This window comes from Pleurodeles waltl, chromosome 3_1 (assembly GCF_031143425.1).
Source record: "Pleurodeles waltl isolate 20211129_DDA chromosome 3_1, aPleWal1.hap1.20221129, whole genome shotgun sequence".
Lineage (NCBI taxonomy): Eukaryota > Metazoa > Chordata > Amphibia > Caudata > Salamandridae > Pleurodeles > Pleurodeles waltl.
Window position 1 is genome coordinate 303,018,096 of NC_090440.1, and position 25,334 is coordinate 303,043,429.

The 25,334-nt window shown below is 43.0% G+C and overlaps 1 protein-coding gene across 1 annotated transcript in view; it reads right to left on the bottom strand.

Moving 5' to 3' along the window:
- Positions 1–753: 753 nt before the first annotated feature.
- LOC138283197 (protein unc-13 homolog B-like) overlaps positions 754–25,334 on the bottom strand; it is a 215,273-nt gene continuing 190,692 nt past the window's right edge. The window contains exon 4 of the mRNA XM_069221253.1: positions 754–1,022. Within this exon, the coding sequence (XP_069077354.1) occupies positions 875–1,022 (148 nt within the window). The 3' untranslated portion in view covers positions 754–874. The remainder of the gene's footprint in view (positions 1,023–25,334) is intronic.

Here is a 25,334-nt window from a genome sequence, read left to right on the forward strand (position 1 = left end):
GGACACAGGTTCTTTATCCGGCAGGCAGCACTGCTTGCAGCGCTGCCCTGTCGGATAAGGAACTCCACCATCATCAGGCTGCCTGGCGGCAGTAGCCTGGCGGTGATGAAGTTCCACCTGTGGCAGTCCCGCCATGAACATATTATGGTGGTTCGGACTGCCTTGCCGGTGGTTGTAATTACCGCCACCACCGGCATGGCGGTGCGGATCGCCTATGTTCATAATGACAGCCTTAGTGTTCACCACATTGCTCAGCCTAGTTAATATCATCATTTTAATAACATTATATATATTTAGATGAAATAAGGGTAGCTCAAACACATATACACATTTGTAATACTAGTTCACAGTAAAGAGAACAGGTATAACTATATAAAAGTAATATTTGTGCATGAGATTTAGAGCTCTGGATAATTTTATCCTGCATGCCATGTTCCACTGACGTAGGTGTGTTACTAAGAAGCAAGGCTGTACAATGTGGGCCGAAGGTGGAATAGTAAATATAAAACATTGGTTTGATTTACAAGTTTGTACAATGCAAGCTAGTTTGCAAAGTAAATAGGCAGTAAGCAGCAGTACACGAACAATGGATTAAATTATACAGGTTATCATGGACCTGCCAAAAGAGCAGAACTTTTTTTTTCTTTTTTGTATTCAACGATCACTCATCAGAGATCGGCTGCAAATGCATCACGATTTTTGTTTTTCGTGAACTATTTCTATTTAAAGTTTTCCTAAGCAAGCGTTCCTCTCCAAGCCATATAAATCCAAACCTCCCTCTACAAAATTATCTAGGGAAGTCTTATACAAAATGATAGACATTTACAAGTTACGGTCTACTCCAACAATGCTGGCACAGCATATATTAATACATTTAAGATGAGCACAAATACTTTATCTTTACCTCTTCTGCATGTTTCACAGTGTTTAGGGGAATACATATGCTGCCTAAGAGCTTGTCCCATATCCAGCATTTTTTCCATAGCTCTACAACAAAGTTTTCTTCATCTTCACTGATGTCACTGTAGAAATACACAAAGACTAGATTGAACTTTTACAGCACAAATGCGGGTAATATCATAACATCTCTGAAAGTCATAAATAAGCTACAGCTCATACAAGGAATTGCCAGACTCTGTATCTTTAAATGTGAGACCCTTAAATTCCACTGAATAGATCATAGGTCATCTTTTAAATTGGAAGAGAGCATCACCTTTTCCCTGGTTCATTTTCCTTATATTGCCAGTCACTTATCAATTTCATAATAGTCTCGCAGGAAAGGTATAAAAACTGTGGACCGATTCACAGATTCGTTTTATGATGTATGTTCTACTCACACAGACAATAGATTGGTTTCTGCATGCTAGGAATTCACAAACGTAAACTCTACAGTCAGAAATGTTTTAGTCCTGCGTTATATTATCTCACAATGTTGTAATAAATCCAACGCAAGGGGTGGTGATTGGGTGTTTAAAGATGTGGTTTGCCTTTTAAGTAGGTGAACACTAGCAAATACGGAAAAACTCCTCTTCATCCCCTTTTTCTTCCAGAAATAGCCGAGATTTGTACCCGTTCAGTGAGGAGTAGATAATTTATATGGTGGGGTGTAGGGTAAAGATTTGGTTTTTGCAAAGGGAAGATAACTTTCCAGTGGAGAAATAAATATGGATAAAATTGTACTATTTCACAGATTCAGTGGCATTTCCCACTACAAAACTGGACAATGCTTACAATTATGCATTGGGAAAAACCAACTGCGAAGTGAAACATAGGACCTCACGCAATTTTCATGAGTACATGTGACTGGCACAGGTTTCCGGCATTAGCTCTAAAATTAGTTTGAACTGCAGGAGTAGATGCAAACTCTTAAACTTCAGAGTGTAGATTTATTCATCTCTTTCCATGTCATTTCCTCGAATTGCAACAATTTCTCCTTTTACTCCAAAAATACAATGAAAATATATGTCTAGCCTTATTACATTACATAACTCGAGACCGCTGTATTGTTCCGTCTAAGATCCTTTCAAACCTGTGTTTAATGGCTCCACGGCAGTTAAACCTTCATGATTAATAGTAACTCAATGGTGGTTTCCCTTCGAGGGTGGGGGAGCGCTACCCCCCACACCTGCTGCGAGCTGATTAATTTCATAGCCATTTTATTTCTTCCTACGCAGCGCGCACCAGCCCGGAGACATGCTGGGTGCGCCCTCTGTTGCCGGAAGCAGAGGTAGCAGAGGACTGCCTCTCCTTCCGGCAGCAGAGAGCTGGAACAATGCCTGGACTGGATGCTCCAAAGTGCGCATGTTACTTTGGCCGGCTGCTTTGAGCCGGCCAAAGTGACATGCGCACTTTGAAGCTCTCCACCCAGCTGTCTTAAGACAGATAGGGGGAGACCAGGCTCAGGCCTCCAGGGCCTGAAGGAGCGTCCAGCCAGGATGCTATATCCAATCCAGGAGCTCCATTCATGCTGGTTAACAGCATGAGAGCAGCATGTGGATTGGTTAGGGGAGCTCTTCCTCTATCGGAGAGCAGACGCACAGGAGCAGGACGTGCAGCCCGTGAGTAAGTACCTTTTTTTTAATGCGTGATGCATGTGTGTAATGTATGTAAATGTGTAGTGCATGTAAGTGTGGTGTTTGTGTTTTAGTTAGTGTACTGTCAGTTTTTGGTGGGAGGTGTGGTTTACTTTAGGGTTTTTGAGGGAAGGAGTGTTTTTTTTTCTGACGTGGTGAGGCACTTCTCTCGTCCCCCACTTTAAAAGGGTACAGGCTGCCGCTGTTAATAGTAAAAATTCCTCTACAGATGTTGGTGCAAAATGTGTGTTGATTTGGCAACATTATATTGTTAATTTTTGGTAGGATCATTCTGTCTTTTTGATCAATGTTATTTTGTATTGTATTTTTTATCTTGAGTTGAACACAGAGTTTACTCTATCTACAATGGCAGGCATAACAGGCATGAAAGGTCTAGATTAACTCCCTATGCAAGATGAAAGTTCTAAAAAAGAGCCAGGCTATTTCTAACTTAGCTAGACTCACATTTGTCTAGATTAAATTGCTGTGCAAGGAGAGGGTTAAGAAATGAGCCAGAAATTACAAAAGGCTAACAGTAGTATGCGGTGGAGTACTCAGGAGGAGGTTTGACAGATCACTTTCAAGGAAAATTGGGAAGAAAAGCAAGATGTACGAGAGAAGGTGGGGCATATCAGGAGAAGACCTGTCACAGGAAGCCTCTTCACATGTTCTAGCTAGGAAGGCTAGCAACGTGTTCTCTCAAATCTTGACCTAAGCTGTACTGGCAGTTAGTAAGCTGAAGTTTGAAGACAAGACAGTTGTCGGAGAACTTTATCTGAAATATGCTACCTGGCTCTAGAGGAGAGGAAGCTTAGTTATGAGATCAATGAGTTGGTGCACAACCTGAACAGCACCAGCTGCTAAACTTTGCCACTGCGAAAGCTGAAAATACAATGAAATTCAGTCAGGAGGCACTCAAGAAAACTGTCACATCTTATTTTCACACAATGACACATGTAGCTGGATTCTTTAAGTTTTCTTTATTCAATTCATATATTTAAAAAGCAGTATAGTCAAGGGGTTTCACCAGCTTTCTAATTGTGGCATGGAACACTTATTTCTTTGTCCACTTCTGCCTTATTAGATATATTCAAGTAATCACTTCAGGAAGTGTTAGAAATTGGGTCCCTAGTTGGCAGAGGTATACACCCTGTCCAAGTAGGGACCACAATTCTAGTCAGGGAATTTAAACGCAACCTAAATTACCCTGTGCTCAGCCTCTGGTAGTTTGACACAGAGCAGATAGGCTTAACTTAGAAGGCAATGTATGAAGTGTTTGTGCAATAACTCATACAGTAACACAGTAAAACAAGATAAAAACAACACAAATCCAACCAGTAGAAGTCCGGATATGAATTTATAAAGATTACATTAAAAATTGTGCATAGAAGTCACTAGTGGACAAAAGGTTACTTGAAGTCGCAAGGAACCGGTGCAAATATAAAAATTCAGGTTGACCGTGATGGTGTGTTGGCTGGCTTCAAAACCATGCAAGGTCCATTGAAACAGTGCCTTTGATTGAGAATAGCATCAATGGCAGGCAGTCGGGTTACTGCGTCATCATTGGACTCCTTTAAGGTGGATGCGATACATAATTGTTGGGCCGCACAGAGTGTTGGCAGTGAGCTGTGGATCCACCGCCATCAGACAGCCGATGAGACACTGTCAGAGATTGATGCACCAATGTTTCTCCTGCACTGGAAGTGATGTGTTGGCTTTTGCAGAAATCAGCGACAGAACCCACCTCTGAGGCTCAGAGCTTTGAGAGGGGCATCTCAGTCAAGGGTGAAACCCCCAGAAAACAAAGTTTAGCAGCACCAGGAGAGTTGTACATAGTCTTTGATGTCCCCTGAGACTGCAAAAGAACTAAGGGCAAGCCAATAAGCCCTTGGAGATCACTCCGGAGGGAAGGCAGAGCCTTCCAGCAGGGTCAGAGAGCAGCAGGCAGCAGGGCAACTACTAGAAAAGCAGTCCTTCCAAAAAAGCATAGGCAGCTGAGACCACAGCACTCATAACACAAGTATTTAGAACCAGAAATAGAATATAGAAGTTTGAAGTCAGTCCTTAGATAATACAGTAATTTTCTCAGTTGTCAAATGTGTTTTTTATTCCCGTCAACAGTGGCTCTGTGTAACCGGTTAGTTCATATACAGCTAACAATAGTAGCCTCTGATAATAAATATTGTCATTAACAGTCAATGTTCAACCTGTTGAACCCAAAAAAGCAGTCCATTTGAGTCCTTTGAAAAGCACAGCAGTTTCTCTGTCAGAGGTTCAGTTCCAGGTTCAGAAGTGTCTGATTTGAGAGGTCAGAGACCCAGTACTTATACCCAAAAGTGCCTCTGAGGTGGGGGGAGACTTCAAAGAATGGCTATGAAGTGCACCAGTTCCCTTTCAGTCCAGTACTGTCTACCACGCTATTTGTTGGGGGTTGTCAGTCGTTTTTGTGGGGTCTGGCCACTACCCTTTGAAGTGTAAGTGTGGACCCCTCCCATCCTCTATGAGCAGGTAGACCAATCAGTATGCAGATAAATGCAGATGCAGTTGAGTGCCCTTTGTTTGTGGCTGTCTGGATGAAATGCACAAATGTAGCTGTCACTCAGCACAGACCCGGCATGTATTGGAGATAGGCTGTAAGGCACACTGAGCAGTAAGAACAGAGAAATGCCTACTTTCTAAAAGTGACATTTCTAAAATAGTAATGTTGAATTCGACTTGACCAGTATAGAGGATGTATCATTATCATACCAAAGATATGAAACAGGATGCAGTTACTCCTTTCTGATCAGGAATTACAGCTTAAAGGTATATTAAGGAATTCCCAATGCATACCTGTGAGAGGAGCAGGCCTCCCAATAATGAAAAATTACTGTGGAGGTTTTCCACTACCAGGACTTGTAAAACGTAAAAATACAAGTCCTGCTGTTTAAATGCACTGCACCCTGTCCTGTGGGTCACATAGGGCCAATCTTAGTGGAGATTTGTATGTAATAAAATGGGGAGTCTAGGGCTTGGCAAGGGGTTTTAAATGCCAAGTCAAAGTGGCAGTGAAGCTAAACACACAGATCCTACAATGGCCTGAGACATGGTTGAGGGGCTACTTAGATATGTGGCAGAATCAGTGCTGCAGGCCCACTAGTAGCATTTAATTCACAGGCCCTGGGCACAGGTAGTACATTTTACTAGGGTCTTATACATACACTGAATATGCCAATTGGGTAGGAACCAATAATAGCATGTTAAGGGGAAAGATCACGCAGCACTTTAGTACTGGTCAGCAGTAGTAAAGTATGCAAAGTCCTAAAACCAGCAGAAATTAATTCAGAAAAATGGAGGGAGGCAGGCAAAAAATTAGGGGAAGACTACCCTAAGGCTGTCAGATCTAACAGTAACTATTTTGTGAAAGTGTGCCCCTTATGCAAACTTGGCCTTTTAGAGGTCTGGGTTCACAGGGGATAACATTGATATAGATGCCCTAATGAAGTTTGTGCCGAAGAAACAACCAACCCAAGACCGTTTTTGGACAGATTGGGACTCTTCAGTTGGGTGTAGCTTAGTTCCAGTGATACAATAAGCAAGGAAGCCATATCTGGGCACTACTGGCTACTTAGGCATTACAGTACTTAGGCATTACATCGGACACACAAAAGGCTGTTGTATAAATGCTTGCAATTTGTCTAACAATGGCAAAACAAGATCAGTTTCGCTCTGACTGTGGCTCTTCAGTGAGGTGTAGCTTAGTTCCAGTAGCACAGTGAACAGGGGGCCCAGGTCAGGCTTGTTTATGTTCTGTTTCATGGAGGATCTGGACTGTCAGTGGGCTGGACAGTTCCTATTGGAGCTCGTGCCAAGACTGATTTGAATATGGTTGGGTTGAAGCCAAGATGGCATGGTGGTCAAAGAACAATTCCTCCCATAACCTTTTGTGTGTTTGATGTTAAGTTAAATATGCACCCGTCGAATTCAAAATTTGTTGTGCCATCAACTAGCATGACAAGGAAAACATAGCTTCATGCTTATCAATGAAGACTGAATGCTACAGTTTAGTCTGTAGCCAGACCTGTCAAAATAACCCTTGTGACCGAAAATGTGTTAATTATCCTAAGTAGGCCTTGTAGCCCACAAGGTAGAGTGCCTAATACTTGAAAGTAGGACAAGTAGAAATTTAATGTTACCTTGTCACTACAGTGACAAGGCACCAAAAGCTAATTCATTGTGAAGGTTCTGGCTGCCCTATGAGGAACATTAGATTAGTGATCAATATATTACTTTATTATCTCAGGTTTGGAACAAGATAGAGAAATGGTTCAACCACTACTTTTAATGTTTATTAAAAGTTAAATTCAATGCTGAATTTGGATTTTCTACAAATAATTAGGAATAGTAAGTTTTAGAAAGTGACCTTTTCCCTGCCTGAAGCTCCTGGAGGCTATTTTGCATCAGCATGCAACTACGTGCCCACGCTTAACCTTTTGAGGTATAAAAATGGTTCCCAGGGCAGAGACAATGGCTTAGCCCTGGTAACAAGATGGACTGTGGGTGAGATATGTGACAACTGTCAGCCCAGGAAAAACACTGGGAGGGTTCAGGATTTAATTTACCTCAAGGGGATTATGGTGAGCCCTGTCTATTTACAGTCACATTTAAGGGGAAACCTGAAGAAGGGAAGCTTAGACCTCTGTAGCTTATAGAGCACTAGCCCAGTGGGAGGAGGAACTAGCCCTAGAACCAGTGTGGGGTAGCTAAGGAGAAAAGGACTGCTCATTTCCATAAACACACTCCTGGGTGGCCCATAGACTCCCTTCAGGAGCAGAAGGCCTGTGCCATCTTGATTTCCCTGAGAACTGTGTAATGTGGTGCAGTGTGCAATAATGCAAACAGAATGGGCTGCTTAAGTTTGTGGGGATGCCCCGGGAACATTTTCCTAATTGGTTAAAGAGTGTCACAGAGTCAGTCCCACCCACTAGCTAATAAAACCCACAAAAGTGGCACATAATCCACCATTTATCAGGACACTTTTTGACCCTGTGGAAGAACAGAAGAGGGCTGACCCTGCCCTCTGAAACCTGTGAGGAGGAGTTAAGTGTTGTGCCTAAACCTAATTGTATCCAGGACAAAACAGTAGACTCCAAGGGTCAGTTGGCTGACTTCCTGTGTCGTTATAAGATTGGGGGGGGGGTGAGGGTTTCTAGTACAGCATAAAGTTCTCTGTAGATGGTGCTAGATGCCTGAGACATGCTTCTACTATGAATGACTCCCTAGATGGTACATTCAGAGCAGTCTCAATAGGGTTATGATCACCAAAGTTTGTGGTAATAATAGGACCCTATAACAGGAGGTTAATTAGGTTGCAAGATACAAAGATATAGTCAATGAAAAAAGAAATGTTTCTATCCCTGTATGTGGGAAGCCCTGCACTGATAGTGTCAACTACCTCTAACACATTTATCAGGTCATGAAAGGCAAGCCGAACCTCCGATACCTTGCCTCCCTGGTCAGAGCCCCCAGCTGCATCTGACTCTTTTCAACAGCTTGGGTTAGGCAATCTAGCTTTAAAGTCCCCTGCCAAGCATAAATATGTTTGCTGCCCCTAGCTTGATTTTTCTCTCCACACTAGAGTCAATATATTTAAATACACCAGGGAATCGCTAGTTAGGTCCATTAACAAAAGCATTAATTATAGAAATGAATGAGGTATAGGGTTAAAACCCCCTTTAAAAAAGACTGCTTGCAAGTCACTTTCAGGGTTATTTAAATCTTCTGGTGGTCGCTGAGTAGTAGGTTAATCAAAATTGTTAGTCCCCCTGATGCTCGGCCAGAATGAAATGGAGTGGCCGGTAAACTGAAACACAGTAATCCTTTGAATACACAGGGATTAACGTCCAACATTTCCTGCATTAGCATATTGTCATATGGTTCCATAAATGATTGCCCCCTGGAAGGGAAATCTTAGAGCCGAGGCCTGCAATGTTCCTGCTTAATATTCTCAAGAAGGGTCGTTTTGCATGTGGGGTTTGAGGAGGTGAACCTGTAACAGGGGAGGAAAGTACAGTTAAAGGGTCAGTTGACAAAATGTGCCCTGAACATAGAGTTAGTAACGTTGCAAATTAAGTATTCTGGCTCAGCCAGTTCTGCGGGGTTAAAAGGCGCAATGTTCCCCAGGCACAAAGGTGGTAAGGCTGCAACTGAAAATTTAGATGCAAGCATGTCCCCAGTTGGTAAAACTTGCTCGACCGTCATCCTGGGTACTTCAGTCATTCTTATTGAGATCTGATAAAACTGAGTACCGAATATTACTTATAAAACTCTGCATTCAATGGGGCTGACGGGTCTATGACGATGTGCCCAATACCTGCTTGATAATACTATGGAAGTAAGGTAACAATGCTGGTTTCAAATAAAGACCTTACTGAGATTGGATCTAATAGTTTCCAAACACTACGTGGGTGTCTAAAGTTAACTACATTGCAGTCTCCAGCAGTGTTTTTGTTGAAGGGCCAATCCATCCGACTCTCCTCACCATTAGAATCTCACTTCTCTCAGCAGCATTAAAGTTACTGTGTGTGACAAGCTAGTGAATGGCCATATGGCTGGCCTATTCTCAAGACTCTGTTTGATTATTCTTTAAAGCTGACACTCCAGCCAATGTTACTACATACGGGCATGCCTCCAGGCGTAAGTGTTAATGTCATGGTACAACGATTATAATCCAAGAATCTATGTTTATCCCTTGCCAAAGTCATAGGGCCCTGCCCACCAGCTGGGATCAGTGAAGAATTGTTCTATGGCCCAATGCCAGAGGCCCTTGGGGCCCCTGCATCATGTTTTGTGGAGGAGGTACCAGCAGTATCATGAGTAGATTTATCCCGTAAGACAAACAGTGAGGTGCCCCTCTTCCCAAATGTAGTTGCAGCCAGAGTGGATTTTCCTTCCGGTGTGATCTCCAAGAACCTAAGGCACCCAGCGGGCTCAACAAGGCCCTCAATGGGGTTAATCTGGTTGCCAACAAAGATGTTTGCTAGATGAGCTTCCAGGGCAGTAAATTGTTCCTTTATAGGGCTCAGTTGTTCCTCTAATATTTCAGAAGTTGTATTATATACCTTCTCAACACTTGTAAGCCCTGCAAGCATTAGACCAATTCCATTGCCAGTGGATATTTGGCTCGGTGGGGCCTTTGCCTGTGTAACACATTTGCTAACCTTCTTATGTTTAGCAGCTGATTTAGTGAATGAGTTAGCACTGATGGTGCTTATAAGAGGAATTGTAGCACTATTCTGTACAATTACTTGACAGAGGTAATTAGTAGGCCTGGGCGTAGAACTCTGCCGGCAGCATTTGCGGAATTCAGGCACTTTGCCCTATGTGGCGTACTATGGAGGAGAGTTTTATACAAACCTTGTTAATTATTGATCATTTGTTGCTTAGGTTTCTATTTTTATTTTTTATTTTTTTTCTATTTTAATTCATAATATTTAATTTGTAATTTTAAATTTTCATGCCATTTTTTATTTATTTTTCAAATTTTTTATTTTTATTTTTTATTTTTGTAATTTCTTTTTCTTTTTCTTTTTACGTTTTATTTTTTTCAAATTATTATTACTTTATTTTTATTTTTATTTAAATCTGAATTTTGCCTTGATCCATTCATCCACATCCATCTGATCCATTCCTCCATCCACTAAAGACGCAATGGTGCACTACAGCATTCAGTTTCTTTAGGTAATTCCATTTCCTGCAGGACACCCTGGCTGCAGGTCACGACGCACAAATCAAAAGCATAATTAATTTTATTAAAGATTATTCCATTTTCCCTGGTCACCTTGCCGCCATGGGTTATTTAAAGGATTATTCCATTGACCCATGCGCCTCTCTCTGACTACCCCAGGTGTCTCCTTTCAAACAGATTGAGATGAAGCAAAGAGCTAGATCTGCCTGTTGTGTTGTATGATTTGAAATGCATTTTTTGTGGTGTGGCTTACTTTTACAATGTTTGATTAAATAGGTATATTATGTAAGTAACCAACCACTCTAAGTTGCATTTCTGTGTACTAATTCAATCTTCAAAAATGCCATATTTCACTAACTTATGTTTTTCTTGGTTGGTTGTTTTTAGGTGCACAAAAGAAGAGACCCCATAACACCTGCAGTACTGCCAAAGAGAAGGCCTTATAGTTACTTCAGTCCACAGGCACCAAACTTTTTCGCTTGTGCATCTTAATGCCACTGTCAACCTGGAGCTAAAGATGGCCACAAAAGAATTGCTCCCAAGAAAATTGGCCAGTGACAAGAAGCAACTTTCCATTAGTGGCATGGCAACCACAACCTTTTCTGGGAGATGTGTGCCTGCACACACTGGCCTCCAGGGAGGAACCTAGAGGCAGCACTTCTGCATCAACAGCACCACCCCGACCCAAGCCAAAACCACATCTGTCAGAGAGGCAGCTACTACAACCATGGTGACACTGACAAGCTCTGATGTTGAAATGGACTTGTCTCTTTCACAAAGTATTACCCAATCATTTTAGGAAACAGAACAAAGTCGACAGCAGCCGCAGCCAGATCTTCCTGAAGTTGGAGTAGAACAGGTGTTTGAGCTTAGCGAGAACCTCTGCATTTAGAATCAACTGCTCCCAGATCGCTAGCGAGAAAAAGGAAGGGTACTACTCCACCATCTTCTCCAAGCATCATTTTTTATGACAATTATAGGGACATGGAGTGGACCCAGGCAAAGTCCAGGAGATGCCAAGAGAGACAAGGGAAAAGAAAAGTTACGGAAAGCCTTAGATCATGGAAGGGGAGGATGATGAGGCAGACAATGAGCCAGTCATTGGGAGGCTGGCACAGAGGAGTCCGACATTACTATCCAACCTACTCCGAGGGATGTGGCACAGGCAGCACTGCCAGCTCCCATATTTATGTGGTCCCAGCTGAGACCTGTACCAACCATAACTCAGTAGAAGCATACACTGCAGAGACGCAATCAACATACTCACCTTCAACCAGTTCTTCTTCAGGCATTGGCAGAAAGTACTCCTACCCAGTTTGGGATTTTTTTACGATTAGCAAACAGGAGGAGAACTTTGCAACATGCTCCATTGGCCACTCGAGTGCTCATTGAGGTAAGCCAGGTTCACATTATGTTAATGGAGGCCAGACGACCCATATGAAAAAACATCACATAATCCGGTGGGAGGAGCACCTTAAAAAAATGTCTCAGTGTGGTAGAGGTAGTGAAAGGAAGGAGATCCAGGAAACCTCAGCTAAAACTGATCAAGTCACAGTAGAAGGTGAGGAAGAAGAGAGTGCCATCACCAGAATCGGCTGCTTCAGCGACCTCACAATTGCACATGAAGACTCAGAGTCAGATGGAGACATCACAGCATATGGTGACCACACCACAATGTGCATGGAGTCTACCACCACCTACTTCCCAAAAGTCGCCTGTGTCAGTGGCCCTACAAAAGAAGAAAAACCAGGTATTGGCCCTGAAGACATTTTTAAGAGTGTTCGGCGGCATGCAACAGTAGCCATGTTCACCATGGAGAAATCACACACAGCTGTAAACACCTTGGAGGATTTCATAGCAAAGTGTCTGAATGGTTGCGACCCAGAGGTCTTCGAGTTGGATTTGTAGCCACAGACATTAGCAGTAATATAGTCATCACCATGGCAGACGGTAGCTTTTTCAGGGTCCTATGTTTGGTGCACTTGATCAACCTCGATGTGCAGGGCTTTCTTAAAAAAGAAGACAGTCAGCATCATAATGACCACCTGTAGACGCATTTTCACTCATTCTAGCCATTCTTTCAAAGCCCAGAAACAGTTGCAAATTATTCAGCATGATAACTGAGTACCAGTTGAAGCCCTGATACAGGAGGTGCCAACATGCTGAAACTCAACCTATTATATGTTGCAACGTCTGTTGGAGCAGTCCAGATCAATAACTATGTCATTCAAAGAGGAGCTGATGCAATTGGGAAAGCTATGACCATGGATGTGTAAAAATTGGGACTAGTCCAATACCTCACACAGATGCTGCTACCTTTTAAGATTTTAACGTGGGAAATTAGTAAGGAGGACAGTACAATGGGCCAACCTATCCCATTATTGCATTTGCTAAAGGAGCAGCTAAAGAAAGTGTCTGAAAGGTTTGCATTCGGGGTGCAAATGAAAACCCAGAAGCGCATGCCTCGGTTGGGAGCCTAAGCTATCGCTTGACTTGTAGTGCAAGACTGCAAAATGACATTATCTCATCCAAAGAGTACCTCTGTGCCACCCTACCTGATTCACACTACAAAACTATTTCTGCAATCATTCATTTTTCTGAGGGGATGTTTCACAATACAAGAAGTGGATTGTTGAGCAAGCAGGAAAACTGAAAGAATAACGGCTGGACCCACTACAGAGTTTTGGGATGCCACTTTCAGCTTCCAGAGAGGGCAGTCTTGTCTCACATGCGTCAACCCCACCTACAAGAAAACAAGCGACAACAGCAACAGAAGAATTGGACCCAACCGCTGCATTGGCTTGGTTTCAAGTGGCATGTCTTAAGTCCAATGCAGGGGTGAAGGAAAAAGCAGTCGAGCAGGTAGCAGCACCCATGGGCATTCAGAAGACCTTCCAGGAGAATCTGGTTGACCCACAAGAGGTGTTGTGGACCAAAATCCATTAGGGTATTCAGATGGAAAGATGCACCTATGGCCAGACCTCTGCAGGCTGCCAATAAAGTTTCTGGCTTGTCCTGAGCCAGCATGTCTGCTGAACGTGTGTTCAGTGCAGCTGGGGCAGTTGTTACAGTGAGAAGGACCAGTCTCTCACCTCAACACGTAGAAAGATCGACCATGATTAAAATCAGCCAGCATTTTATACCACCTGATTACACCATTCCCAAAACAGAACAGGAGGAGGAAGAGGATGACTGGTCAGAATTAAGTGTGTTAGCTGACCAACTTCTGAGAGAACCACCAGAGTTGTTGGGATTACTCTTCTTCCAGGATTGATTAAGCCATTGCCACCATAGAACATTTTAATTATTTCTCATTCAGCCTTTTTTCTCTTTCTTTCTTTGCAAAAAAAATATATGTGCTTGTGCAACATTATGTTTGTGTCAGATTTATGCTGCCCCACCATTGATTTTACAGTCACATATAAGCCTGTATTGGATTTGGATCCATGTGCAGAAGCCTCCATATACCATTCAGAATGTTGGAGATGATGCCTGCCTCCCTCACATCCCGTTGCCTATCCTAGTTTTTTTACATCACCTAGCAGGGCTGTCCTAGAAGATCATTGATTAAAAGACTGCCAGTGTCAATGCCTAATGCCAATGTGTAGATACCATAAAATAGGATATATTTTGTTCAACCACCATGCTTGGATTTTAAGACTTAACTACTAAGTAACTATTGCACCAATGAGTGGTGATATATTGATTGATTGTGAATTTGTGAGTGATTACTGATATATGTGCTGACTGTCAGTGAGGAAGGGAGTCAAAACATTTGTAAACTTGTTTCCAGTGATTTGCATTGTTTGGGGGCTGGATCGGTAATCATTTTTTTCTGAAAGTGATTGACCTTTCAAAAGTAGTGAAATTTACCTGCAGGGTCTACTCCTTTCTGAGGACTGAGGATGGGAGTACCTCAATAGCTAGAAAGGAGAAATTTATCAACTTCAAAGAGAACCCTTGATGATGGCAAAGACTCTGAAGCCTAGTACTCACTCAGCTCTGTGAACTGGAGAGAGGTGCTGCTGAGCAAGTGATTGCTGCATTGCTAGCTCAAATGTGAAACTTCTCTTATGTACTTGCTATGCCTTTGAGTCTTCTTGGTACACTCCTGACTCCTCATGAAGCTTACCTTGCTTTCTTTTGAATAATACTGTTTATTTCAATACACAGGCCTTCTCCTAGTCCTTTCCTGCACACAAGAAAACCGGGCAGGTTTAGACAGGCACTTGAGTGATAGACATTCCGAGAAGAATTGAGCTATAGCACCCAATCTGGCAATGTAGTATCATTTTCCTTTTAACAATCATAATTCTTACAACTAGGTGGGTTGCATACAATGTTCCATATTTCAGAACTATAAGACATAACACTTAGAATATACTATTTGGGGTCTCAGGCAGAAGCACTGTTTCAAATGCATTTACTGAACTGTGTCATACTTACTTATCCCTTCATTTCCTTCCACAACAAATCGATTAAGGTGTGCTGCTCAGTACACAAAGAATATTGTTGTGGTTTCTTTTGTGTAGTGTTTATCTTTGTCACTCTTTTTCCCAAATTTATTTCCCCATCCATTCATTGAGCCACCAACCCTCTTCCCCCAGGGCAGTGTGATTAATTGAGATGTGACCTAATTTTACACCATAATAAATTAATCATACACTTTCTGGAATGTATGTGGTGAAAGCAACATCAACTCAATGAAGTACCTTTTACCTTATATTACCTGAGCAACATTCTACACTGGCCCCATCAACATCATCATTCATGCCTTATGTTTGTTTTCAGTAAATGCTTAACCTGGTCCAACCACTCAAGTCTGAGCCCACTTCTCCTGACTCCATGATTTCATTTCATAAGTTTAGTTTTATAGCTCCTGACATCCTTGGCGTGGTCTTCCTTGTCTTTTTTGCCTATACTTCCCAAGTTTTGACTGTGTGCTGGAATCTGTTTTTGCTGTTTGTGGTACTCTGGGCACTTTAACACAGCTGACCAGTGCTAAAGTGCAATTGCTCCCGTGTAAGGTGTCTGTGTAATTGGCATTTCCATTATTGGCATATCTGATTTACTAGTAAGTCCCTAGTAAAGTGCACTAGAGGTGCCCAGGGCCTGTAAATCAAATGCTACTAGTGGGCCTGCAGCACTGGTTGTGCCACCCACATTAGTAGCCCTGTAAACATAGCTCAGACCTGCCACTGCAGTGTCTGTGTGTGCAGTTTTCAACTGCCATTTCAACCTGGAAAGCGTACCCACTTGCCAGGCATATACCTTCCCTTTTAATAGATAAAAGGCACCTCTAAGGTAGGCCCTAGGACCCCATGGGCAGGGTGCAGTGTATGTTAATGGTGGGACATGCACTGATGTGTTTTACATGTCCTAACAGTGAAATACTGCCAAGTTTGGTTTTCACTGTGCATATCTCTCTCATAAATTAACACGGGGGCTTCCTTTAAATATTATTAAAGTTCACATTCTCTTTGAGAGCAGATAGAAATGTGGAGTTTGGGGTCTCTGAACTCACAATTTAAAAATACATATTTTAGTGAAGTTGGTTTTTAGATTGTTAGTTTGAAAATGCCACTTTTAGAAATTAAGCATTTTCTTGCTTAAACAATTCTGTGACTCTGTCTGTTTGTGGACTCCCTGTCTGGGTCAGTTTGACAGTTGGGCTGTTTGCACCTCTTATCTAGACAGTCACACAAAGGGAGCTGGGGTGTAGCCTGAATATCCTGATGAGCCATCTGAGCTAGAGTGGAGGAAGGAATGATCATTTCTCCCCTCACACAATGCAACCTCCAACCCCCTGGTGTGTGTCTGGGGCCTGGCCTGGGAAAAGCAGGATCTTGTGAACAACAGAGACTTTCCTTTGAAGTTTGGGGTATAAATAGGGGACCCAAAACCCAAGATATTTAGATAACTTCTGGAACCAAGAGGAACCTCTGCCAAGGAAAAGAGCTGAAGGGCTGAGGAGAAGTGCTGCCCATGCCTGTGCTTAGTTGGGCTATCCTGCAGTTGCTGCTTCTGCCTGTGAAAGGGGAGAAAGACTGGACTTTGCTGTGCATTCCTGCTTGTGAAGAATCTCCAAGGGCCTGAACAGATCCTGCCTTCTGTTTTGAAGTCTCAGGGCCATCAAAGACTTCCTCTGCCAGCACCTGCTGAGACTCCTGCCCTGCCAGGTGGTGCGTTTCCCAGTCCCTGGGACCTTGAAAGGTAAAGTTGGCAGAACAAGAGCTGAAATCCACGCACAGAATGCTGTGCAGGGAACTTTTCAATGCACCATCTGCAATGCGGCTGATAAATGATGAGCCGCCGGTTATGCAGCTGAAATCGATGCTCCACCTGCATCACGGTTGGAGAAACAACGTGCAACACCCACTTGTGGCTGCTGGTAATGACGCAAACCCCATGCAGCACGGTTTTCTAACACTGTTTGACCGGATTTCTCATGCATCTTCCCTGGGTGTCAAAGTCATCCTGACCCTGTACATGTCTGAGGTGCCCCACCTGGAAATCGATGCATCGCTCTCTTACAAAGTAGAAAAACAACGCATCACTGACCCGACTGGAGAAGGAAATTACGTACGGCCTCACTTGCGAGTAAGGAATCGAAGCATCGCTGACTTTTCCTGTTATTTTTTACACTAACCAGGTACCTTATCTAAAATCAATGTTTCCATTGTTTTCTATGGAGTAAGACTTTTCTTCTTTTGAAAATTCATATTTTAACTTGTGTATGTTGGATTTTTGTCGCGTTGGTCTTGTTTGATTTAGATAAATATCACCTATTTTGCTGGTGTGGTGTCCATTTTGTAGTGTTTTCACTGTATTACTGTTTGTGTTGGTACAAATACTTTAAACATTTCTTCTGATTTAAGCCTTTCTGTTCGTGCCAAGCTACCAAGGGGGTGAGCGCAGGTTAACCAGGTATGTTTCTCCTTTGCCCTCACTACAGTGAGGGTCCTTGCTTGGACGGGGGTAACCTGAGTGCCAACCAAAGACCCCATTTCTAACAGCTCCCCACCACTGATCAGAAGAAATTGATATTGCAATATTTTATTATCATATGGTCTACTTTGTTGTGTGTTTAATGCTGTCATTGTGGTAGTCTGGTCTCAGTCTTCCTCAAGTTATGGCATATGGTCCACAAGCTCACTGTTTTCTTTCAATCTAGTTGGCAGTGATGGATAGCCCTCAAAATAATCCTGCAGTTGGAGTTCACAAAGGTTGGAGAAGCACCTTCTGTCTTCTCAGTGCACTAGCCTGCTACAATCTCCCCAACCACCACCTTAAGAGGCCACTTTAGGAAAAACTGCACTAATAAGACTCCTTCACTTCATCTATTCAGGTAAGAAAAGGACTTTGCTTTGAAGTTAACTTGTTTAGTTAGTAATTAACTCCTATCGAAGAAGATGTTGTCTGTGTGTACTCAGTTTTTGTAAGCGAAATAGGTGTAGAAATGTTGCTTCTAGTTGGCTAGGGTATGCACCCAAGCCAGACAGAACCCAGCCACTCTAGTCAAGGTGAGGAGGTTAAACACCCAGGATAACCCCTGCTCACCCCTTTGGTATCCTGGCATAACCAGTCACGCCTAAGACCCGGAGGCACTGTGTAAAGTGACTGCACAACACACACAACACACATGACACAATAAATACACCACAAACAAAACACAACAAGTTATATGAAATTAGATTGTATTGCATATCACATCATTAGAGTTGCAGTCATTGGCAGTTCCTCCTAGTGACCGAGCAGGTCACCAGTCAACACAACAGCAGCAGTCCAAGGCGGTTCCTGGTGAGTCCCTCCAGCAGCATTCCAGTTCAGTAGTACATTAATGTCTCTAAATGTGGGGGAAACCCACTGTACTTATACTTATTTTGCACAGTCCCCACCAAAGGTGGGAGAAGGGGATACAACCAGTCCTAACCGGTTCTGGAGTATCCCCTCTCTCCTCCGGCCCAGGCTCCTGACATCAGTGGGGGTAAATGAGCACCTGTGTGTGAGGCCAGGGCACAGTTTTTACAATTGCATGTGTGCCCCACCTCTCCCTCTCTCAGCCCAGGAAGACCATTCACTTTGCAGATGCCTCTCTGTGTCACATCCACCCTCCCTGTGTACCAGCATGGAGGGGAGGTGGTGCTGCACATAAAAAAACAGCGCTGCCACCACTTCCTCAATAAAGGTCAGCTGAGGCTGCACCCCTTGAAGGCGCCACAGCCCATAAGGTAGGTGGCTGCTGTTACCCTGCTCTGCCATGGTGCTGGATGGTGTAGGGTGAAGAAGAAAAGAAACAGGAGGGTAAGGAAGGATTAAAGAAATACGGCAAAATAAACAAAAATACTAAAAGTCATAAAAAACACACAAAAAATTAAATCAATGTAGAAATAATCAGCCACAAAAAGACACACTAGTACAATAAGTAAAATTAGCAGTAGATTAAGTGTAGGGGTGGAGAATTGCAAAGATTGAGGTGAGATGAATAAACAGGCCCAGCAGCATAAACAGAGTGAAAAACAAGATGGCCGCGTCCATGCAAACCGCGTGGTGCCTTTCACACGTGATTTTGAATGCAAGCATGTACTTTTCTTGCAAACGGGCACAACAGAGACCTCAACCAGCTCGCGGGACTCCGCATAGTGCAGAGTTTTTTCCCCACTTTGCGGAGTTCACATAGCGCAACTCCCTACACTTCTCCCAGGCCTAGTAACTAGCCCCCTTCTACTCTTGCTGCTGATTACACCACTCCGCTTTGGGGTACTCCTGCAGGTGTTTCATTTCTGCAGACTCTCTCCCCAAATCCGCTTCCTTGCCCCATAGATAATAAATGCTCAGTTAGTGTTATTTCATTGGTGATGACCCCTATGGCTCTCTCTAGCATGGTGTCAATACCTGAAGGTCTGTGAGGAAGTGTAGAGCATCCAGTCACTTTGCACTTGCCCATGATAGTTCAGAAAACTGAAGAAGACTCTCACCTGTGATGATAGAGGGATTGTGAGCATAGTGAAGGCCCTCGTGAGAGTGGTGCCCCAGTCTAGCCTCAGCCAACCCCAGACAGGAGCAGATGAAACACACCCAGGCATGTCCCTCACTGCGGGTGTCGGGCCCGCACTATATAACACTTGATTAATTCCACCCCTTGGTGCTGCAGACACCTACTAGTACACAGTGATGTGGGAGTAGAAGTCCCCAAACAACAGCTTCGGTACCCACACTGCAGGTGTCAGGCCGCAATATATAGCGCTGGATGAAGTCCATCCATTGATACTGCAGATGCCTCCTGGCATGTGATGATGAGGGAATGGTAGTCCCCAAACAACAGCTTTGGTTCCCGTGCTGTAGGTAACGGACCACACAATATAGCGCTGGACAAAGTCCACCCCCTTGTGCTGCAGATGCTTCCTGGCATGCAGTGATGTGGGACTCGGAGTCCCCAAACAACAGCTTTTGTTCCTGCACTGTAGGTAAGGGCAACGCTACATAGCTCTAGATGAAGTTCACCCCCGGTGCTGCAGATGCTTCGTGGTGCGCAGTGAAATGGGGCAGGAAGTTCCCAAACAACAGCTGTTGTTCCTACACTATTTTGTCAGGGTCACGCTATATAGCACTGGATAAAGTCAGCCCCTTGTTGCTGCAGGCGTCTCCTGTCAGGCGGTGATATGGGATTGCCCCAAACAACAGCTTCGGTAGTCACAATGTCAATACCAGCATTTCAGGAGCATGAGGGGACCTTGAATCAGGAAAAATAGAAGAGTGTCCCACAATCGAGGGAACAAAGACCTCTCCAAGAACACCACATGATGCAAGATGCAGTGAGAACCAGCCTCTGAAATTCATACAGACTTGCAGGAGTCTGACTCAGACAGATAGGGATGGCACTGTAAAAGGACGATACCCTGGGGTAGCTTCCATTGCTTGCTGAATTACATGCTACAGTGGGACCCAACTTTGCTGATATCTGCAAAGCACAGAGAAAAAGTCCCATTCTTGAAGTCCAGAGAGCCAAGGTGAAGCACAGGAAAATGATAAAGGACAAAGAAAAGATCAACAGAGCACCTTCAGAAGGCAATACTTTTGACAGAGTAGTGAATCACTTTTATTGGCCCTGAGTGGAAGTCAAAGTAAGTAAATTCCATGGCCTGACAAAACAGTGGAAAATTTGGGAGGACAGCACAATTCGCCCCTCATTTGAAGGCAATGTCATTATCAAGATGTTAGAACCTTTGATATTTTCAGGAAGAAGGTTCACCTTGGTGCCTTTGAGGTTGATGACTAAGCACATAGTGGCCAGGACTCTCCTGGGTATGTTTACCTCAGGAATGCTCAAGAAAGTTGTCTCAGTTAGGGGGACAAACTTCATATCAAAGTGCATTTGTGATGAGTTTTGGGTAACTTTGAGGTTTTCCATAAATTATTACCTGAAATTAAATTTGTAGTGAAATTAAACACTGCCTTAAAAGTTGAGATTATGGTGTTAGAAGAGCCCTTCAGGAAGAAGGCTGTTCTTTTGTTGTATATACTTTTTATCTACTTTCAAGACCTGCTGAGGTTTTAGTTTCTTTGATCCTCTATATGGGCACTCTGTTAGAGGTAACTTGAGACTTGTGTGAGATGGGAGGAATAAAACCAAAAATCAAACAGGGCATAGAGGATTATGCAACAGTGGTAAAATCCAATTTGGCCCAGTGCACGAATAAGGCAGAAAATAATCTAGACACAAATCAAGAGCTAAACAAAATGTTGCATGGTCAGAAGGTGAATAGTAGGCCTGAGAGACGTTTCCTTTACACCACAGTAACCTTGCATAATTTCTAGCATTTCACATTACGGTTGTTACATGAAATGCCTGAGATTATATTATGGCACATCGTATGAGAGAATTTTTTGGGGTAAAGGCATGGGAACAATCAGAACAAACTGAACACGAATAGCTGGCACAAAAAATATCTGCTCGAGAGCACTTCAGCGGCTGAAAATTTTTATTTTTCCTGCCAAAACCAAAAGCTTCCTTTCAAACTTTTTCAGCAGCTATATGAATTCAAAGGCACAACCTTGGAAAAAGCCTTCACCTGTGCACTGCTGGACAATTTCGGATTTCAACTGCCATAAAAGTCAATAAGTTTAAAGTGTGATTGGGATGACTACCTTTGTTTACCCTGAGGTAACAGGACCTGGGTTGTTTGTGTTCCAGTGGATGAGATTAATTCAGGCATTCCATCAATTAATTTTGTGTACTTTACTATGTGCCCATAATTGGGACAGATATACCCACATTTGGGTCCTGTGCACATGGTGTCCTTGGAACCAAGCTCTACCTGGCTGATGAGCCCATCACAAGGGCAAAACCAGTCCTGGGTTGCTTGTGTTCCAGTTCAAAGGGGACCTGGCTTGGTAGTTCAGGGTAGATTGCTCCCATTGGAACAGGGTCAAGACTGATTTACATATAGCTGGGTCCGAACTGAGGTTACATGCTGTGCAAAATAGCAATTGACTGATGCAGCCTGAGTAATTACCAGTGGCTGCAATTAATTTAAACATTCCATCCATTATTTTTGTATACTTAAGTATGCCATCCAAAGTGGGACAGGTATGCCCAGATGTGGGTCTAGTGCACTCTCTGTCACTGGAACTCAGCTATGCCCAGCTGATGAGCCCATAACAAGGTCAAAACTGATCCTGCGTTGCTTGTATTCCAGTTCAGGGAGAATCTGGCTTGGCAGTTTGGGTTGGACTGTTCCCATTGGAGCAGTGTTAAAACTGATTTGCATATATCTGAGTCCAAAGTGACGGTGTGTGAATCAACAATGGAGTGGGATGCGGCCAGAGTAATTAACAGTGACTGAGATTAATTCAAAGCGTTCCATCTATTACTTTTTGTATAATTTAAAAAGTTTAATTTTGCCAGATCAAAATGACAGTTCTAAACCTGCACTACGGTCTGTAATGGCAGGCCTGAGACACTCTCTGCTACTTTAGTGGGTGGCAAATGTGTGCTACATGCCCACTAGAAGCATTTAATTTACAGGCCCTTGTTTTTTAGTACCATATACTAGGGACCTATAAGTAAATTAAATGTACCAGTGTAAGCCAATTTTACCATGTTTTAGGGAGAGAGCACAAACACTTTAGAACTGGTTAGCAGTGATAAAGTGCCCAGAGTTCTAATGCCAACAAAAACGAAATACAGAAATCAGTAGGGGGAGGCAAAAAGTTTGGGGTTACCCACTTTTCAGTCAGAGAAAGAAAAGCAAATGGAATTATTTGACAATCCTTCTTGGATACAGGTGTGTGAAAGAAAAGGTTGTGAGATATTATAATTTGAAACACAAGACACTGTTAATACCTGGAAATAAACTGTTCACATTCAGCAGTTAGGAAAGCAAAAATGAAGCACATTTTATGTAATTGAGAAGGGTGATGGAAACAAAGATGAAACCCAATTTCCACACAATGTTTTCTGTGCAATATAGTTTTTTTTCATTAAAACTGATGTCTGTGCAAATGTAGTGACCATTTCAGCAGAAAATGACAGTACCATACCACACAATGTTTTAGTTACATTAAAGATTCTCCCTCCTTATGTCCCTTTAAAGCTAGAGGGGTCCCAACATTTGCTGTTCTAAAAAATGGGTCGTTCTAAAATGTTTGATATTGATAAGATCTAAAACTGTGGGGATCACATCTGGTGGAGATGGCAGCACAGCACTAGCTGTGTGCTAAAGCTCTCCCCTGAGCAGCTCCGGCTGCGATCCACTGATGTGCTGATGGTGCCTACAGCTCACCAGAGATCAGGCTGACTAGGTGAACCTTCTAGCATCCTTCATATCTCCATGTACCTGTGCGATGCGCTTGCCTTCCCTGGTTTGTGCAGATCTGTCTGCAGCTTGCACGTGGCTTTGGAGATGAGAATGTGCTGCAGGGACCATTGGCTTTCCCGGTGATGCCTCGGCCATGCGGAGTGGAGATGATCTGGTGGTCTGCAGGACCCGCCGCTGCTGTAGGACGATGCAAGCGTGGTGCAAATGTTCAGAGTTCTGCTTCTACTACTGTTAGTGTGTTATCTGAAAATATCCGTCCACCATGAATACTTACTTGTCAGTCCGTTAAGACTATGGGCCTGATTCTAACTTTGGAGGACGGTGTTAAACCGTCCCAAAAGTGGCGGATATACCACCTACCGTATTACGAGTCCATTATATCCTATGGAACTCGTAATACGGTAGGTGGTATATCCGCCACTTTTGGGACGGTTTAACACCGTCCTCCAAAGTTAGAATCAGGCCCTATGTATAATACCATAACTGCATATTGTTAGCAAATTACATCGTAATAACTTACCTATTGTTTACTAGTTGAGGACTTTTTTTCCACGTCTACTTCATTTCTAGATCGCCCTTGTTATTTTTCCCGTACTCATTCCTTCCTTCCCCCCTCTCCTCCCTATAATGAAAAGCCAAAAGCTTTCTTATGCTCTAAATGTATCTTAAATAAATAAAATTATATCTGATTGTACTTATTCCACGATATATGTTACTTCTACCATTTGTCAAACAAAGCTTTCTAAACACTTCAAGTGTCCATCTACTGTCTTTCCCCCTTCATGGATAACACAAGATGCTCAATATTAAAAAATAGGGCATGTGAAATAATAAAACAAATATTCAACACTTCAAAAAAAATCTCCATTAATTTGTTTCCACTCTGAGATTTTACTGCCCACAAGACTGTTGATGTAGAGAAAATGAGTGGCACCCATCCGGCCCTCGATATGGTGAGGCAAGCCCCTCTGTGACATTGTAACCTTATGTCATTTGGGCACCAGATCAGAGGATTGGTTTCATATAGCTCAGCCAGCTATGGTGCTGCTGCTGCCAGAAGTGCAGTGATTCCCTGACAAAACAAGCATTTGTAATGCAATTGGTCTCACATTTGCTTGAGTTACAGCTATTGGCGTTGTAAATGGATAGCTGGACTTTTCTTCCCACAAATTGGTCAACCCTGCCACATATTCTGGTTCTTTCTGACACATAATTCCAGTAGCTTCGTATCCACTTAAGGAGTATAAACAAGCCCAGAAAGTTACCATGACCTGATCTACCTCCCCCACACTGCTGAATATGCGGTCTCTAAGGTACACAAGTGTGTATTTAAAAAACCAGAACAAATAAACGGGCAGTGTGCGATGCCTCCTTAGCGAGAGCCATAAAAAGTTAGATTATCTTTATTTCTGGAGCATCGTTATTCGATTTTGTAGCTTTGTACCTATGTAAATGTGCATTATTTTGATTTTGGAGAAGACAATTTTGAGACAAGGCCTCAGTAGCAACAACACAACAAAGTTGGTTTAACAATGAAGAAACATTATTACCAATGACAATTAAAATGTTTTGACGAACCTTGTAACAGCCATGCAGGTTTGCGGTATGAAAAACAAGGATACATTGAAAAACGGCGTGTTGTGTTAGCTTGTCAGTCAAAAGGACTTGCTTAAGCAGCTGCACAGATGGTTTGGATTTAACAACCTATTGTTAACTTCGCTGCTTGCTCTCGGTGTGGCCGGGGATGGTAGAACATAGTCAGTAGGATAGCTAAGTGGGCTGCACGCTTGTTGTACAGATGCTTTAGTTGTACCCTTCAAGTCAAGGGTTCGAGTCCCTAGAGGGATTTTGCGAGATCGATAAACAGGGGCAACTGGTTTCGATAACAGAACGAAGCAGTCGGTAATGTGTCCTCTATAAGCCTGTTGCCGTTACTATATAATGCTACATCGCGTTTTTTCAACGGTACTGCTGGTATCGGCTTGAAGGCTGCTCCTAGACCTCACCAAGCACCTAACTCTAACAAGCTATTTAACTGGTTACAATTTGCCTACGTATGTAAGATTCTACAAGGGAGACCCAGAAAGCACTCCAGTCCCTTTGCCTGCAAACACAACAATCTTCTGCTCTGGCTCCAAGGGTGTTAAATGTCAGTCAGGCAGCCTTGGACAAATCCACTCCCTAATAGCCACTTAAAAGGAGAAATAAACACAG